Genomic DNA, 16,910 nt, shown 5'->3' with positions numbered 1-16,910 from the left:
GCAGCACGGCACGAAAACGACGGCCCACAAGAAATAGAAAGCGTTCGATCCTCTGCTGGATTGGATTGGATGGATGGATGGATAAAAGGCCCAAGACGCGGCGCAGCCAAACCCTCGTCTCAGTCCCTCCCTTGATGGCGTAGGCCCACAGCGATCTACCATCGCTCCACCCCGTCTCCCCCCCCCCCCCCCCCACCCCCACCCCTGCTCCCCACCCCCGCCCCCGCCCCCGCCGCCCGCCGCCCGCCCCCGCCGCCGGCAGAAGATGGAGGCCCCGGGCTCCCCCTACGCCTCCTCGCCCGAGTCGGCGCCCAAGCGCGCGCCCCGCTCCTCCCCGCCGCCCCCTCCCCCGCAGGACCACCACGACGCCGACCACGACGCCGCCGACCCCGAAGGTAACCGACCGGCTGGCAAACGCCGCCCGCCTCCCCACGAACTCTTCTCCCCCATGCGAGCTGAGCGCTGTGCTCCGCCGCGTGCGAGCGCGGGCGCCGTGGCCTGACGGATCCGCGAGATCCGGGCCCTGGCGCCCCGCGGCGGGCCCGAGATCTGCGCGCGCGCGCGGGCGGCCGCTGTGGTGGCGGCCGGTTCCATTTCAGTCCGGTCGTTGTGGGAACGAGGGGCGCTCACGGCTGGCCAAGGATCATTCATGCTTAGCCCCTTTGTTTTGCACCTCACGCGCTGCTGCGCCCGGTTGGTTGACCGCGCTGCACTGCACTGCAAGGGGGGATGGTTTAGTAATTCAGTGGGCGGTTTGGCTAATGTGCTCTGGTTCGTTCGTTGGCTGATTCGGTGGTATTGCCTGCGCTCAAGTAGAGTTTAGTACACTTCGGCATGACTACACACTACTACTACAGCGCGCCTGATTGTGCACAGCTACACTTATTACTTTGTTTCAGATGCGCGATTGTCGTTTATTTCTAAACATGACATTCGTGGGCGGATGATTTTGCTCGCCACTTCCTAGTTCAGTTTGTTCCAGCTGTTGGCACGGTGAAAGTGTTAAGTGTTTTAGGAAGTGCACGCAGGAAAACACGTGTAGTAATCAAAACCTACTAAATTATGCTGGGCCTCACCATGGTGGTATTGCTATGTTTATTTACTACATTGCCTAAAAAAATGCTATGTGTATTACAATGCATCGTTAGTTGCTCTTTCTGCTTGACTTCAAAGCATTTATGAGTAGAATTAACGTACTTCTCAACTTGGAACTCGTAGTGGGATGCTTACTGCCATTCACCTTTCTAGTGTGACAATTCTTGATTTAATGGTCAGCTGTATCAGAACGCAAAGTAGGTGTGTGGCTGGAGTTGGTCTTTCTGTTTCATAGTGAAATTTGTTCCAGTCCTTGGCATTTTGAACTACTGAACTGTTTTAGGTGACCTACAACATGGAAAATGTCTTCTGTTCATAAAGCCCTCTAACTCACATGCGGGTTCTTTGGGCTCTAGGTGCAACCACATCACTGACCTATACAATTGCTATGTTATTTGTTGTGCATCATCGGTTGCTTCTGTTTCTGGACTTCAGTAAAGTTATGGAAAATATCCTTTTGTGATGGAAATCCTATACATTAAATGCGGGTTCTTTGGACGTTAGGTGCAATCACCATTTTAACCTATAAAATTGCTATGTTATTTGTTGTGCATCATGGGTTGCTTCTGTTCCTTGGCCTTGGTAAATATATGATTGAACTCATAATAGCATGGTTATAACTATTGCCATTCACCTTTCTTCCATATAATTCTGAATCTGCAGTTGTTTTTTCTCCTCAGATGACAAGGAGAAGCCAACGCATTTGAGGTTTCTGGTGTCTAATACAGCAGCAGGATGTATTATTGGCAAGGGTGGTTCAACTATTAATGACTTCCAATCTCAGTCTGGGGCTCGTATTCAATTATCGCGCAGCCATGAGTTTTTCCCTGGTACAAATGACAGAATCATCATGGTCTCTGGACTGTTTGACGAAGTAGTTAAGGCCATGGAGTTGGTTCTTGAGAAACTCTTATCTGAGGTAAATCAATTTATTTTGCAAACGGTCATGTCTGTAAGACCATGCTGCCATTGCTTGATAACTGATATTCTCCTGTTATTTTCCAGGGGGAAGAATCTAATGAAGCTGAAGCCAGGCCTAAATTTAGACTTGTAGTTCCTAACAGCTCATGTGGTGGAATTATTGGTAAAGGAGGAGCAACAATCAAGTATGCCTAATCAATAAACCTGTTCTAATCTCTGATACTGTCATTAAGTTTCACCCCCACTATGATACTTTCTTAAATTTCAATGTTGGTGTAATGTTATTGTTATTAAGAAAACTGATGAAGTATATGTGAACCGATGCACGATAATAGGAACTGTATGGTCCTTCTCTTGATAATACTCATGTGCCTGGTCTGATTGGACTTCTATGACATGCTTCATCGTTGTTCTTGTATTTATTTTATTTTAGTTTCTGTTGCCTGGAATATTGAGAGTTGGTGTTCCCTCTCTCTTCAGGTCATTCATTGAAGATTCACATGCTGGAATCAAAATTTCACCACAGGACAACAACTTTGTTGGTTTGCATGATAGGCTTGTTACTATCACAGGACCCTTGAACAGTCAGATGCGAGCCATACATTTAATATTAAGCAAGTTGTCTGAGGATGTTCACTACCCACCTAATTTGAGTTCCCCATTTCCATATGCAGGTAAATCCTAGAATTTTCACCACTTTCTAGTTCTAATGTTACCACTCTGCTTCATGCTTGCTTGAATGGGTGCCTTCTCATAATACCTTTCTTGCTTGAAGAATACATGTTCTGCATTTATTATCATGCTTCTCTAAAAAGAAGTCATAACACCATTTAAAAAAAAGTCACAACTGAGAATGCTGGGATATATTTGCATGTGCAGCTAGACATTCTCTTTGCATTCATGATATTTATAGATGGATTCACTTTTCAGATATGGCTTAACCATTCTCTCTTACTCATTTCCTTCACTTCAAAATATCCAGGCCTTGGTTTCCCTAGTTACCCTGCCGCTGTTCCTGTTGGCTATATGATTCCACAGGTGCCATATAATAATGCTGTGAACTATGGACCTAATGGGTATGCTGGTGGTGGTGGTGGTGGTGGTGGTGGTGGTGGAAGGTACCAAAACAACAAGGTTCGTGTTTGCTGTCCTGCATGGTGTACACCTTTTTTGTAAACACCTAGTCCATCTGTGTTGATAATGATCTACCATGTGTTCTCTTTTCGTTGTGCACCTGAGGAGAGATGTTGGAGTCAGGTGATATGTATGAGATGCTTTCTAATAGAATTGTTTTCTGTTTTGCATAGTCATGTAATACATTAGGAAGTGCATAGAACATTTATCCTATCCAAGTCTTTGAACTGCAAGAAGGCAAAATTTGATCTCGTGAATTTATTATGGCTATGTCCTGATAGCTTTTGTTGGCGCTACTAATATTAGGCAGTCCATAAAAAATAAAACGGTATATCACACTTCCAGATACCTGACAGTTTTTTTGTGAACGCTATTTTTCTTAGTTAGCGCACTGGAAATAAAATGTGTATTACACTAGCATTTGTTTTGGAGAAAGAGATGCATAAATGTGTATTACACTAAGCATTTGTTTTTGGAGAAAGAGAGATGTGTATGCTGGAACTTCTGATTGATGTTATGTGCGCTAACTCCTTGATGTTAGATTTAATGTGCCCAGTTTTCTTGCCTTCTAATGCTTCAGGCTATATTCTCTATGCATATATTTTATTATTTTGTAAAACTGTATGCTGAGGCAGCAACTTCTTTTTTGCTTTGTTTTTTGGGTAGTAGTGTTAACCTCATATATGTTTTCAAATTGTTCTAACCATGGTTTTCTGTTGAAACTTTTCAGCCTGGTACACCTGTTAGATCACCTGCTAATAATGATGCCCAAGAATCACACACCATAGGTGTTGCTGACGAACACATCGGTGCAGTTGTAGGGCGTGCAGGAAGGAACATAACAGAGATCATTCAGGTATCTTCATACACCATGTGAATCTGAACCTCATTAGTGTTGTTTTACTGCATATGGTCAAACATGTATGCTCATTGTATAGATAGGCGATGCTTCTGCATCATATTACTTCCTCCGTTCTATAATGTAATGCATATTGATTTTTTCCTGCAGCAATCTTGTTAAGATGTATCACCCTGCATTAGTCAGTAGGCACTTAGACAGCTGTTGTGGTAATAGTGCTCATTTGGTCATGTAGTTTCCCTGCAGCAGATAAATACTCCCTCCTTCCCATAATATAAGAATGTTTTTAGCACTACACTAGTGTCAAAAACGTTCTTATATTATGGGACAGAGGGAGTAGTTAAGAACATTGGAGCATGTTGTCTGCCCTCATTTTAGTTCAGAAAACATACTTATCTTTCACACTTCTGTGACTTGTGGCAAATCTGCATAAACCTGCTACTGCCTTGTATTGTGTGAGCGCACCATGTTTCGGGGAAACCAAACTCATGTAACTTTGTTGCGACTGCAGGCTAGTGGTGCCAGGATTAAGATATCAGATAGGGGCGATTTCATAGCTGGCACATCCGACAGGTAATTTCCTGTAATTCTGCGCCTGTAACATTAAGCCGCCATGCTTGGCTCTGTGATCACCTCTCCGACACTGAAGCTTATAAAATTTCCACTCGCTGGTGCAGGAAAGTGACGATAACCGGAACATCAGAGGCCATCCAGGCGGCCGAGGCGATGATCATGCAGAGGGTGACGGCCAGTCAGGAGAGGTGATGATGAATCCAATCTCCTGGAAAGATGGAAGGCGCCCTTGCGAGTGTTAGGTGGAATGAGAGAATTTGTTTTGTCTCCCTAGCTTTAGTGAGCTTGAGAAAAATTTGAAGATGATTGCTGTTATTTATTCCGTCCGGTCCGGTTGTGCTAGTAACTAGTCGAAATTAGCCGTGTTTTTTCCCGCCAGCCCGCAATAGAATCATCATATACTTTATGTCAACAGATTTGACAGTCTCCATAACACAAAAACAAACGCTACCTGTTTTGGGGACGCAGAGGTTGTTGCTAGGATGATCTCATCTGCTCTGCTTGTTTTGGTGAATTGGAAGGCTCGTTTTATCTTGTTCAACCTAGCTTTAGTGCTAGTATCTGCAAAATGGTGGGAATTTTTTTTACTAGTATTGTTGCTTCTCGTGTCCGTGCCCCTTTGTGACAATTCCAGTGAATAAGATGTGTACAAAATTTGGGATTTAGCTTCAATCATTAGCTAGACAAATAGTATTTGAGTTAAAGGTATAACTTAAATAATACACAATGCATAGTATTTTGTTGGTTAACAGCACAATTTCAAAGCTTAATTCTTGGTATTATGTAAGTCGCGTAACTTCCAAGTTTATACTATTGAAAGTCTTTTGTATACAAATTTAATGACATAATCGTCCATATGGCAGACATGTAAGTCATGTAACTTGAAATTTATGCTAATGAAAACGTCTTTTGTAACTTAAATTTTGATGATAATTTTTTTAATGAAATGTAGCTGAATTTTATTCGAATTCGAGCAAGAACTATTCCCTCTGTTCGGAAATACTCGTCAGGGAAATGGATGTATCTAGAACTAAAATACATCTAGATACATCCATACCTGCGATAAGTAACTCGGAATGGAGGGGGTATACCGCAATGAATCTTATACAGGAAAAAAAATCCTACATGATTCAATCATACGAGTCAAAGAGGCCATGTATTTCCTTGCCAATGCCAAAGCAAGCAAGTGTGACTGACACGTGGGGCCGATAAACACCCGCGCCCGACCCGGGTCGAACCCAACAGTCCAGTTGGGAGAGACAACCATCAGCATGGCCAAGCCTCACGGCGGCGCCAAGGCCGTCACCACCCCGCGCCCCCGCTCCTCCTCCGGCGCCAAGGCCGCCGCCGCCACCACCCCCGCCAACCGCAGCTCCGTGGGCTCCTCCTCGTCCGCGCCCCCCGCCCGCGACCTCGCCAAGGTAACCTAACCTCCTGCACCACCGCCTCCCCTCAATCACCCGCGCCGCGCGCCTGATCGATGACCTCCTTGAGGCTCTTCCCGCTGCTCTCCAGGAGGCCGGCAAGCTCCTCACCTACGACGACGACGCCGCCGCCTCCGCCGCGCAGCAGCAGCCGGACCCCGCGCTGCCCGAGGGCCTCGCCGTCGCCGACCTCGCGCCGCCGCTCGACCTCCCCGACCCCGACGACGGCGCCTCCTCCTCCACCGTCGTCGCCGTCCCAACCCACGACGCGATCCCCGCCCCCGACCGCTCCGCCCTCGCGCAGGTGCGAGCGCCTCGCCCGCTTCCCGGCCGATTCCGCTTCGCCGGCGGTTGAAAATTCAGTCCGCGCCGCGATTTTGGGCTCCGATTCGTCTGATCTCGAGCGCTCTCGGGCTCGTGGGGTTCGTCGGTCCTCAAGTCTAATTAATCTGAATTTGAGTTGGACTCGTTTGTGCAACTTGTTTCCTGAGATTCGAATTCCTCATCGTCGTCTTGCAGGTCGCACGTCCCGCCGACCCCGACGCCACCGCCACCGTCCTCACGGAGATGGAGCTGGTCCTGGCGGAGCTGCGGGGTGCCCGGGGCCTGAGCGCGCGCTCGAGATGCCTCCTGACGGCGCTCGCCGAGGCCGCCGCCGACGAGCTCGACCTTCTCCGCACGCGCCGCGCGGCCTTCTGGAGGAAGCTGCGCGTCGGGGTCCTCGCCGCGACGGTCTTCTCCGTGGCCGCCATGGACGCCGTCCTCCTCGCCGCGCTCCTGGGCGGCCCCCGCGGCAGCGGCAGCCACGCGCTGCCCCCCACCTGATCGCTCTGCTTCGCCGGTGCCGCCGGCCGCCTCCTGTTTTTATCCTCGTTCATCGAGACGACCAGTAGCTTGTTACGTCGTGATGATAAAATAATTACTGCACTTAATAGGAGTAGATCAGATGAGAAAGATGTGGTAATTTCGTTGTTACTCCATCATGTGGTCGGTACATTTCACCATTTCAGTTAAGAATTAGCTTCACTGGTATTGATTCGACGATCATTTTACAAGTGTAACATCCCGAAAGAACTCCACTATTCCCACCAAAGGAGGTGATTGGGTGAAGGTGGTGGTAAAAGCCGGCCAAGGATGGCAATAAGCGGCAATCTTACGGAAATACCAGTAATTGAAATAGCGGGCTATGGCAAATAGCGATGACCGTCGAAATCAGCGAAATGCTGTCGTGCTACAACACTAGAGTGCGGTGTTGGATTTATCGAATCTGTGTTGGGTTTGGCTCCGTGTATCATACACCTGTCTAAATTCAGATACAAACCCATAATGGGCACCACCCTATCTTCTCTACCGATCCGCCCACCACATTTTCTCCATAGCGCCCATTCTGTATTGTTGATAGCTATCGAGGCCCCCATCCCCCCTCCCCGTCAACTTCATAACTCGGGATGGGACCAACAGTGGCAGCATCGCTTGAATAGCAGCGGCAACCACTGATACCCTTCATACACCCTATGGTGGCGCTGAAGGCCGCCGTATCTCGATCCCCCTCTACGCCACAGGCAATGTGCCGTGAGAGGAGCAACAATGGCGTTGCAAGAGGGCGGCTTCCAACCCCATTCCGTGCTTGAGGTAGAACATTTTCTATGGTTCACACACTTCTCTCTGGCCATCCATCCACATGCTATGCTAGGATAGCTGTCCTTTTTTTAATTATTATTCATTGATTCAAACTTTTGCAATCTCTCCTGCAGACTCTCTTGCAATCTCCCCCCCCCCCCCCCAAGTTTTTGAGTGCCACAGATATCTTGCAGCCTTATCATACCCTGTTTTGAATATTTTAAAAGCACCAACTCTCAGATAAAGGGTCCAAATTAATCTTCAAAACTAGAACTCTGTTGGATATATCTCTATGAATATTCTCCATTGCATTTTACACTTATGTTTATTTCATTTTGTACTAATGTCCACAGTATTTTACGCCTATGTGTAATGTACATTATGGACTATTGTGTACTGCAAGTTTACACGTGTGTTGTGGAATGCACTTTCCACAATCCTCTGCAAAAACAATCAAATATGCAAGCTTGCAGCAGATAGTGCCGCATCTTGCAAGAAGATGAGAAATGTGGGAAAAGATACTAGGGCTGGTTCTTTTTGGAATGCCTAGTAGAAAGTTTCAGTTTTCTACCAACGCTGGAGCCACTGAGTTTCAACATGTCAACAGTTGGAAAGTGAGACCTCCTACCAATATCAACCTAATCAAGGCCTTTTCAATGGTTGAAATGAGGAAAAAATTGAGCAGGAGAAAGAACGAGGAAGTGCTAAAGCGCACGAGGCGGCCGCGCTAGATTACATTTTGGAGGAGGCTATCGGAAGCAGCGGAGGAGCAGCAGGTCGTGGCCTAGTGGGTTCGTTTGGGCTGGACCAACCAACATATTATCCCTATTTTTATTTATTATATCTATCTAGGAACTTCGATGGCTATTTTTGAATGCGAACGGTAAGCTATTTCGAACCAAAGATAGCAAGTTCACGAACCGGATCCCCGATACGCAAATCGGAAATGTATACCGCCTATTGAACCCGAGTCTCTAATGTAGCAAATTCGATATGTGAACTCAAATTGCGAATCAGGTAACTATGTGACAGACACATTCAACATAATGGGTGCATCAGATCCTTGGCTTTCAGATTCCATTCTTCCTAGACAAATACATATTTTGCACCTTACATTAGAAGGCTTTTACAAGTAAAAAATGAATGTACGTAGATGACATAATGTAAAAAACATAGCCGAGCGAATAATCAGAATGACCAACAACATCCTCATCATAGTTAGAAAAGCACAATCCCGTTATTCAATTACACCATAACATGATTCCCTTAAATGTGTTTGGTTGGTTTGGACCGTAAATGCACGGCACACAAACGGATAATAACCTAACTCAAGTAAGATTCCGCCCAACCTTCACCGTAAACATGTCATGCCAACCGGACGGACATAACTAATTAGCAAACTGGGTTGGTACAAATCAGCAAACCCTGAGTTATTGCATATCTAGATATGCCATAAGTATTGCATATCTAAGTCCAATCTTATTGATTTTAGGTGAAGATTCGTGTGGGTATTTTTTTTCCTTTTTTCCTTTGCTTTTTATGCTTGATCTTAGGGAATCTTAATACTGGGACAGCAAACGGTTAAATCATAATCCAAGAGAGATCATATTGAAAGAGAGACAAATTTATTCATTGAAATGACATCCTTTTATTTTCTCGAGGGACATCAAAATGCCACTCCTTAATTATTCCTAGCAAGGCAACCATTGGATGCATCGATAAAAATAAAACTTAATAAGTAGATTTTATTCTAGGCCGTCCTGCACTCCTTGCACGCTTCAATGGCCGGCGTCTCATCACCCGATGCGTTTCTGGGCCAAACACCACTGGACGAACTCATTGTCATCAGCGCGACGAAGACGGCGGTGACGGTAGTCACCGGAGCAGTAACGGGATGGCTTCAACCCGAACACATCATCGTCCGGAACTAGCTCGCTTTCGCTCTCCTCGCGAGCGAGGTATGTGGTCTCCAGCTCGGTGAAGCCGCCGACGTCGCAGCGGAACACCACGCAGTCGTCCTTGAGCAGGTCCTCGCGCCTCTCCAGGTCTTCCCGACGGATGAACTGCTCGTGACCGCATAACTGGGGTTCCTCGTCGTCGTCGTCGTCGGAGTCGTCGTCGTCACCGCTGCTCTTGAAGACGCTCGTCTTCGCGGGGAGCCCGTACGCGACGTTGCCGGCGTGGTCGAGGATGCTCAGCTTGTACTGCGCTTGCAGCTGACGCTTCTTTCTGTTGTGGTCGTAGAGCTGGAGGTAGAGGGAGATGTAGTCTGATTTGGTGGTGGTGTCGCGGCCGTTGGGGTAGTACTTGAAGCCCCACTTGTAGTTGCCGATGGAGAAAGGGGTGGAGACGATGCTCTGGCCGGCGGGAAGGTGGAACCCGCTCGCCGTCTTGCCGACGACGCGGGAGGCTGATCGCGAGAGCTGGCCAATGCCGCCGGCGGCGGACAGCAGCGACGCGGTGGTCGTCATAGCGTGATCGATCGAGCTGGTGATGGATGGGTACGCACCACGCAGAGAGACCAGAGGAAGATGGTGAGACCGTGAGAATGAGATGGGTGTTCTTGAGCGTTGGTGTAGTATACGTATATAGCAGTACTGGCATACAAGGTGGTCAAAAAATTCTTTCTTGGGCTACAATTTATCGACGTGTGGATTTATTTTATATTAGAGAGCAATCATATATACGATTGCTTTGTTTCCTTTCCTGCGAGTCAAATCTATATATTATCACCAAAAGATTCCATCTATAAACATAATGCCATGCCTATCAATTTCTTGAGATCCAATTTCCATTTCTTGGGCTCCAATTAATCTACCGTATGGAATCTGATCAGACACTACAAGAAATATGTCAACTTGTGACCACCACTATTGGTCACTGAATGGTCACAAATTTCCATTTGTGACATTTTTGTAACAAAAAACATAAGGTCAAAACCTGGCCGTCGTAAACTGACTATAGCGACCTTTCTTCTGGAATGGTCGTAGACGTTTATGACCAAAATATGTCTACTGTGGCGTTTTGGTCACTAGCAACCTCCCCAGGCCACGTATGCATCCAGCGTGGCAATCTAACGTGGCACAAGATTCAGCCCGGTCCAATTGGGTGTTTTACATGGGCCGAGCCCATTAATTCAGCCTATTTGTGTTTTTTTCTGTCAATTTTTGGTTGGGTTCATGGGCCAAACCCAATATTGCATCCTTTTTTATTGTTGGGCCGTGGCCTTTTTAATCCATCGATTCTCTAGTTTCAGCCATATATATTGGAGCTGGGCCCACTAGTCAGACAATCCCCACATATCATAATCTCATACATTGGTCCCACACATCAGATATTTCAACATTGCTCAGATATTTCAACATTGTTCAGATTACTTTGGTAAGTGGATCCCACTAATCAGGTTTCCATTTCACACATTTTAAAATCACTATTTCAAACAAAACAGAAGAAACGTAATTTATCAAATAACCCTAAATTTTTTACAATGTTACAATCTCTACAGCCTATTACAGTCAAACAGAACAAACAAATCTCTAGCATCACGGCTTTGCACTTGGCTTCATGGCTTTGCACTTCAAATTTGTCCTGGCGCTCCTGTAAAAGAGTGAACACAAAGACTAACAGCATTAGTGTACTGCTACTGAGGTCAGAACCAAACAAATGCAATGGCAACAGTAATGCAAAGACTACCCACTAGTATGTTCCAACTTCACCTTTCCCGTCCTGAATTTCAATACTAGAAAGGGCAAATAAAACAACATACTTACATAGTGAAATGTGTGCTTTTACAAATCTTATAGAATAATTTGTATAAATTATGCATTTAATATAGGCTTTATGAAGATGGGTAGAAAAAGAAGGTACTTCAACCACTTTGCACAACAAGATCACAAGCAAGTCTAAGTAAACACAAGTTTAATTTGCTGCATAATCATTGACAAGTCACACAAAATTTCAGTAAACTGTAGATGCTCAAAATTTCAGTAAACTTTGCATAAATATTACTGCTGCTGGTCAGTAATTGTTTCTTAAAAGTGAAAAAGAAATAGAATTTCATGGCAAACTGCTTGTAGTTTACACTATGCAAAAAATGGCATTCAACATCCAATTCAAATTCAATGAAGTTTTACTGAATGTACAGTTTCACCATAGACCAGTTTATACAACCCCAAGGTCAGAAGTTTACCTTAAATACAACCCAAATGAACCAGTTCCAACAGTGACCTAGCAGCATAAGAGTTGACAATAAGATTTCTCATTTTGAAATATGCAAGAAACTAAGTTCAGTTTGCAAGGAAGCAAATTCAGTTCAGTTGGCTTGCTTGCAACCAAACTGTACAATTTTGCAAGCAAACATACTGTACTAGTACTGAAACAGGAACAAATCGAGCATCAGATCCCACGCAGATCGGGAATACAACAATACAGTATCAAAAATAAACTACTAGAATACATAGAAATTCCATGCAGATGAGTAATTCCATAATACAGTTTCTTTTTTTGAAGAGTTGCATATCACAATAAAAACAGATACAATGTTTAATTGCCCTAGGCAAGAACAGTATAATAAAGAACACAGAACATACAAGGCATGGATCTATCTAGCAAACCGTTTTAAGAACAAATCACATCAAGAAATGGACAGTAAAGGCAACCATTTTAGAAGGCTTGGACTGCATACACAAGTTGATCATGGAACTAACAGAATTTAGCTTATGCAGGGCAAACATAAATAACAGAGTTTAGCTTATACACAAGTCAATTCTGCTTCACTTAAACTGAGAAGCAAAAACTAGAGTACAAAATAGTAACCAAAACAGTTACGTATATGGTATATCCCTAAGTATTGTTATATGTTAAAAAACTATCAAACAGGACCTATTAGGCTATTCCATTGTCTTCCAATTGGTTTCAACAAAGTGTTGTGATGTATGTGTCTTAATATAACTCCTAAGAAATGTTCACAACCTGAATTAACTACACTTTTTCTCATTGAAGTGAACACATCAGCAGTTTAATCAACAACCCCATACTTTACTATAGAATGTTTCTTCTGAATGCATAGCTTAAAGGCGGGGCGGGGCTGAGAATCATCATAACAGGATATGTATAAATATATGTAGAGAGAGAGAGAGAGAGAGAGAGAGAGAGAGATCACCTTAACAATAGATGGTGGGCATCCTCGCCGGATCGGAGCAGCTTGTCCCTGGCCCTCCCCACGGGATGGTACCAAACTACACACACAAAAAGCAAGAGAGCACGCATCAGATCATATGAGAAAATGAACAAAAAATAGAGAGGAGGAGGAGAGGGGTCACCTTGGCAACAGATGAACAAACTTTGGTCCTTTGGCTCTGTCCTCGCCGGATTGAAGCATCTTGTCCTTTGGCCCTGTCCACACACCAAGCAAACTGCAGAAAAAACACGCAATGGAAAACTGAAGATCATAGTGTGTGGAAAACTGAAGATCATAGTGATGATAACATACAAACAAAGGATCTTTGGCCCATCAAGTTTTAAGACAAAAAAAAGAGCAAAACCAACAATGCTACAAATCAGAGATTACAGGAACAGCAACAGAAGGTTGTTTAACAAGTTTGAACGGCCACTATATATAGCACAATGTATGTAATGTAAAATTTCTGGATGAACAAGCTTTAATGGCTACAGTATTTCTTTGATTGCAAATATTTTTTTTGTTGTTCTCGGTAATGGCTACAGTATTTCTGGATGAACAGAACAGGTTCAGTTGGTAGGATAAAAATAGCAGAGTGTAACAATACCATGACAGTGCATGACTAGAAATACCATGACAGAGGTAATTATGGGGGAAACCCAGACCAGAAATGTGTATGGCTAGAAATAAAGCAGCAAGTGTTGAAGGTACTAGCAAGGAAGCGTTAGTGGTGGTACCTCTTCTTGCAGCGTGATGAAGAACGGTGTCACCGTAGTCCTCTTCCTGGGTGAGATCGGCGCCATGGTCGAGGAGGTACCTGAGGGCGGGCAGGTTGTTGCCGTCCACGGCGTGCTCCAGGGGCGTCTTCTTGCCTGTCACATCCCATCCCAGGCAGCAGCATGCACACACACGATCCATTAGGCACATACTACTAGTACAGTTGATTGACCAAGTAATGTAATGCTGCGTCGCGTCGATCGATCTTGGGGATGCGAAGAAGGAAGTGGATTTAGTACTTACTTGGGGAGGAATCCCACATGTTGACGTCCATCCTGACGGTCTCGACGAGGTAGCGGCAGGCGGCGAGCCACGCTCGAGTGTTTGCGGTGGAGGCGGTGGTGTCGGAGGAGGAGGCTTCCTCTGCCAGTGCATGGCCGCCGCAGCCACGCTCGAGTGGATCTGGATCCTCCCTCGCCAGTCGCCAGGGAGAGGAGGAGAGGTTAGGGGCCGCCGGCGATGGGGTCGAGGGCGGAGGCCGCCGGGGATGGGAGACCACGGAAGTCGTCGGTGGGGCTGGCTGGGGAGAGGAGGTCGGCGGTGTTTGGTGGATTGGGGAATCGAGGCCGAGGGGAGGAAGACAGAAGAGGTGCGGGTAGCCCGCCACTCGCGACGACGCTGGTGCCCGCCGCCACCGGTCGCCCGCCACTTGGACGAGCCCCGCGGGTCGAGGCCCGCGTCGTCGGGGAGCAGCGCGAGGGGCGCGGCCCCGCAGGCGGAGAGGGAGCAAGGGCGCGAGCGGGCGGAGGGATTCAAAGGTGGCTGCGGCAGGGGACGGGGCGGCGGCGGAGGACGGGGCGGTGGCGGAGGACGGGGCGCTTGGGTTGGATCTGGATCGGGGAGAAGGGGAAAGAGAGAGGCGGCGGAGAGGGGAAGAGAAAGGCAGGCGCGGGCTGCTAGGGTTTGGATTGGGCTGCTGAGAGGTGGACGGCCAGATCATCTAGAACAGACGGTTCAGATCAGCTAAGGGGGGTGATCCGTGGGATGAACCCTGATTGGCTCAGAAAATTTATGGTTTAAAATAGTTTCTAAGTACTAAAACTATGGGTATTTTGTGAAGCAACTATCAAAATATTTTGCAAAACGGCACAACTAAAATTTTCTCTCAAGTTAGTCCACATTTTTTGGATGATCACCAATTTGCATGCATTTTTATCTTTCTATCTATTTTTAATCATTTTCCGAGTGCCCAAAATGAGTTTTTTTGTAAAGGACCTACCAAATAATTGTTTCAAAATTGGACCAAATCAATTTTATAAAATACTAGACCATATTTAATGCACAATTGACAAAATGGTTGGGTGTAAAAAGTTTTGATCCACCTCTCGCGAAAAAGACAAATTTCCACCGATTCACCTGGAAGCGGGTCAAATTTGAACTGCAGCTGCCTCATAGTTTGCTATTTATTTTTTCCAAAAATGATTTCTAGGTATATAAGTATCTATTTAATCAGATAAACACCAAAAAATTCCAAGATTCAATCACTAACTAGGAACGGTCATTCCCGCCGTTTTGACTGCATTTTGAAACGGGCATAAAAAATTCAAAAAAATCAAAAAATTGGGAAACCTTCGTATTGTGTCATATGTGGCCAAGTTCCTAGGAAAAATAACAAACTTGTAATGCGGCAATTATTTTAAAAAAGTGTTCTCAGAAACGAGCTATCATGTGTGGAGATCAATGACTTTCAAGCCAAATGATCAATCTTATGGCCACATTCATGGCATAGTTTGCTCAAATGATCTCATATTTTGCAAAAGGGTGCATATTGGAATGGCAAACAATGTTGCCTAAGGAAGTTTTCATTTTCTTTGGACGAAAAAACCATTTTCCATTTTTCGAGTGCCCAAAAGGAGGTTTTTTTGTGAAGGAACTACCAAATAATTGTTACAAAATTGGACCAAATCAATTTTATAAAATACTAGGCCATATTTAATGCACAATTGACAAAATGGTTGGGTGTAAAAAGTTTTGATCCTCCTCTCGTGAAAAAGACAAATTTCCGCCGATTCAGTTGGGAGTGGGTCAAATTTGAACTGTAGCTGCCTCATAGTTTGCTATTTATTTTTTCTAAAAATCATTTCTAGGTACATAAGTATCTTTTTAATCAGAGAAACACCAACAAAATTCCAAGATTCAACCACTAGCTAGGAACGGTCATTCCCGCCGTTTTGACCGCATTTTGAAACGGGCATAAAAAATTCAAAAAAAATCAAAAAATTGGGAAACCATCGCATTGTGTCATCATATGTGGCCAAGTTCCTAGGAAAAATAACAAACTTGTAATATGGCAATTATTTTAAAAAAGTGTTCTCAGAAACGAGATATCATGTGTGGAGATCAATGGCTTTCAAGCCAAATGATCAATCTTATGGCCACATTCATGGCATAGTTTGTTCAAATGATCTCATATTGTGCACAAGAGTGCATATTGGAATGGCAAACAATGTTGCCTAAGGAAGTTTTCATTTTCGTTGGACGAAAAAACCATTTTCCGTTTTTCGAGTGCCCGAAAGGAGGTTTTTTTGTGAAGGAACTACCAAATAATTGTTGCAAAATTGGACCAAATCATTTTTATAAAATACTAGGCCATATTTAATGCACAATTTGACAAAATAGTTGGGTGTAATTTTTTTTGATCCACCTCTCGTGAAAAAGACAAATTTCCGCTGATTCAGGTGGAAGATGTTAAATTTGAACTGCAGCTGCCTCATAGTTTGCTATTTATTTTTTCCAAAAATCATTTATAGTTACATAAGGACCTATTTAATCATAAATACATGGTTTGGTGGCGATACATCGAGGTTTGGGCGGTGGCCGACGGCCCCAACTCTAGAGCGCGTAAACTCGCATGCCCGTTGCATGGTCACCGCGTGACCGTAATGTTGCCATGTGTTCTGGGTGGCCTAGGCATGTCTAGTGGGTTGGGAACTCCCCAGGTTGGTGCTAGGAAGGAAATTACAACATAAGATTCTCACGAGGAGACCGATCGATGCTCAAACATGAATTAGCAGCCAAGTGTTTGATTAGCGGTACGGGAAATGCACATGGCCAATGGGCGTGAGTTTTGGCTGAGGATGATCATCTACTAAGGAGAATGTCTTCACAAATTTTTAGCTCAAAAGGAGGATTCTAGGTGGTACTTGCTTTGCAAAGTACCACGCTGGACAAAAATATGAATGTTGAAGCTGGGCTCAAAATAATGAATGGAGTGAGCTGAAATTTTGTGGAGGATGGTTATTTAGGCATAGGAAAGCATTGTAGAAAATTGATACCATTTGGACATGCCAAAGTAGTACTTCCTTCACAATGCTCTTCTATGGACAGA

At 45.0% G+C, this 16,910-nt stretch overlaps 2 protein-coding genes across 3 annotated transcripts; both read left to right on the top strand.

The window, feature by feature from the left end:
* Positions 1-226: 226 nt before the first annotated feature.
* Positions 227-5,123, top strand: LOC123129069 (protein BTR1). Its single transcript, XM_044549216.1, has 8 exons — positions 227-395; positions 1,776-2,014; positions 2,101-2,201; positions 2,497-2,690; positions 2,999-3,150; positions 3,881-4,006; positions 4,521-4,582; positions 4,687-5,123. The coding sequence occupies exons 1-8, from the start codon at positions 266-268 to the stop codon at positions 4,772-4,774; spliced, it is 1,092 nt and encodes a 363-aa protein (XP_044405151.1). The 5' UTR covers positions 227-265; the 3' UTR covers positions 4,775-5,123.
* Positions 5,124-5,736: 613 nt separating this feature from the next.
* LOC123131389 (4-O-methyl-glucuronoyl methylesterase 1) lies at positions 5,737-7,113 on the top strand. Of its 2 annotated transcripts, XM_044551078.1 has the most exons (3): positions 5,737-6,003; positions 6,098-6,310; positions 6,526-7,112. In XM_044551078.1, the coding sequence occupies exons 1-3, from the start codon at positions 5,854-5,856 to the stop codon at positions 6,829-6,831; spliced, it is 669 nt and encodes a 222-aa protein (XP_044407013.1). In that variant the 5' UTR covers positions 5,737-5,853; the 3' UTR covers positions 6,832-7,112. The 2 variants fall into 2 exon arrangements, with proteins under 2 accessions (XP_044407013.1, XP_044407012.1); XM_044551077.1 differs by having other exon boundaries at positions 5,832-6,428; positions 6,526-7,113.
* Positions 7,114-16,910: the final 9,797 nt, after the last annotated feature.

The sequence above is a fragment of the Triticum aestivum genome, chromosome 6A, assembly GCF_018294505.1.
Source record: "Triticum aestivum cultivar Chinese Spring chromosome 6A, IWGSC CS RefSeq v2.1, whole genome shotgun sequence".
Taxonomy (NCBI): Eukaryota; Viridiplantae; Streptophyta; class Magnoliopsida; order Poales; family Poaceae; genus Triticum; species Triticum aestivum.
The sequence above is the reverse complement of the archived record's forward strand: the minus strand, read 5'-3'. Positions and strand labels throughout refer to the sequence as shown.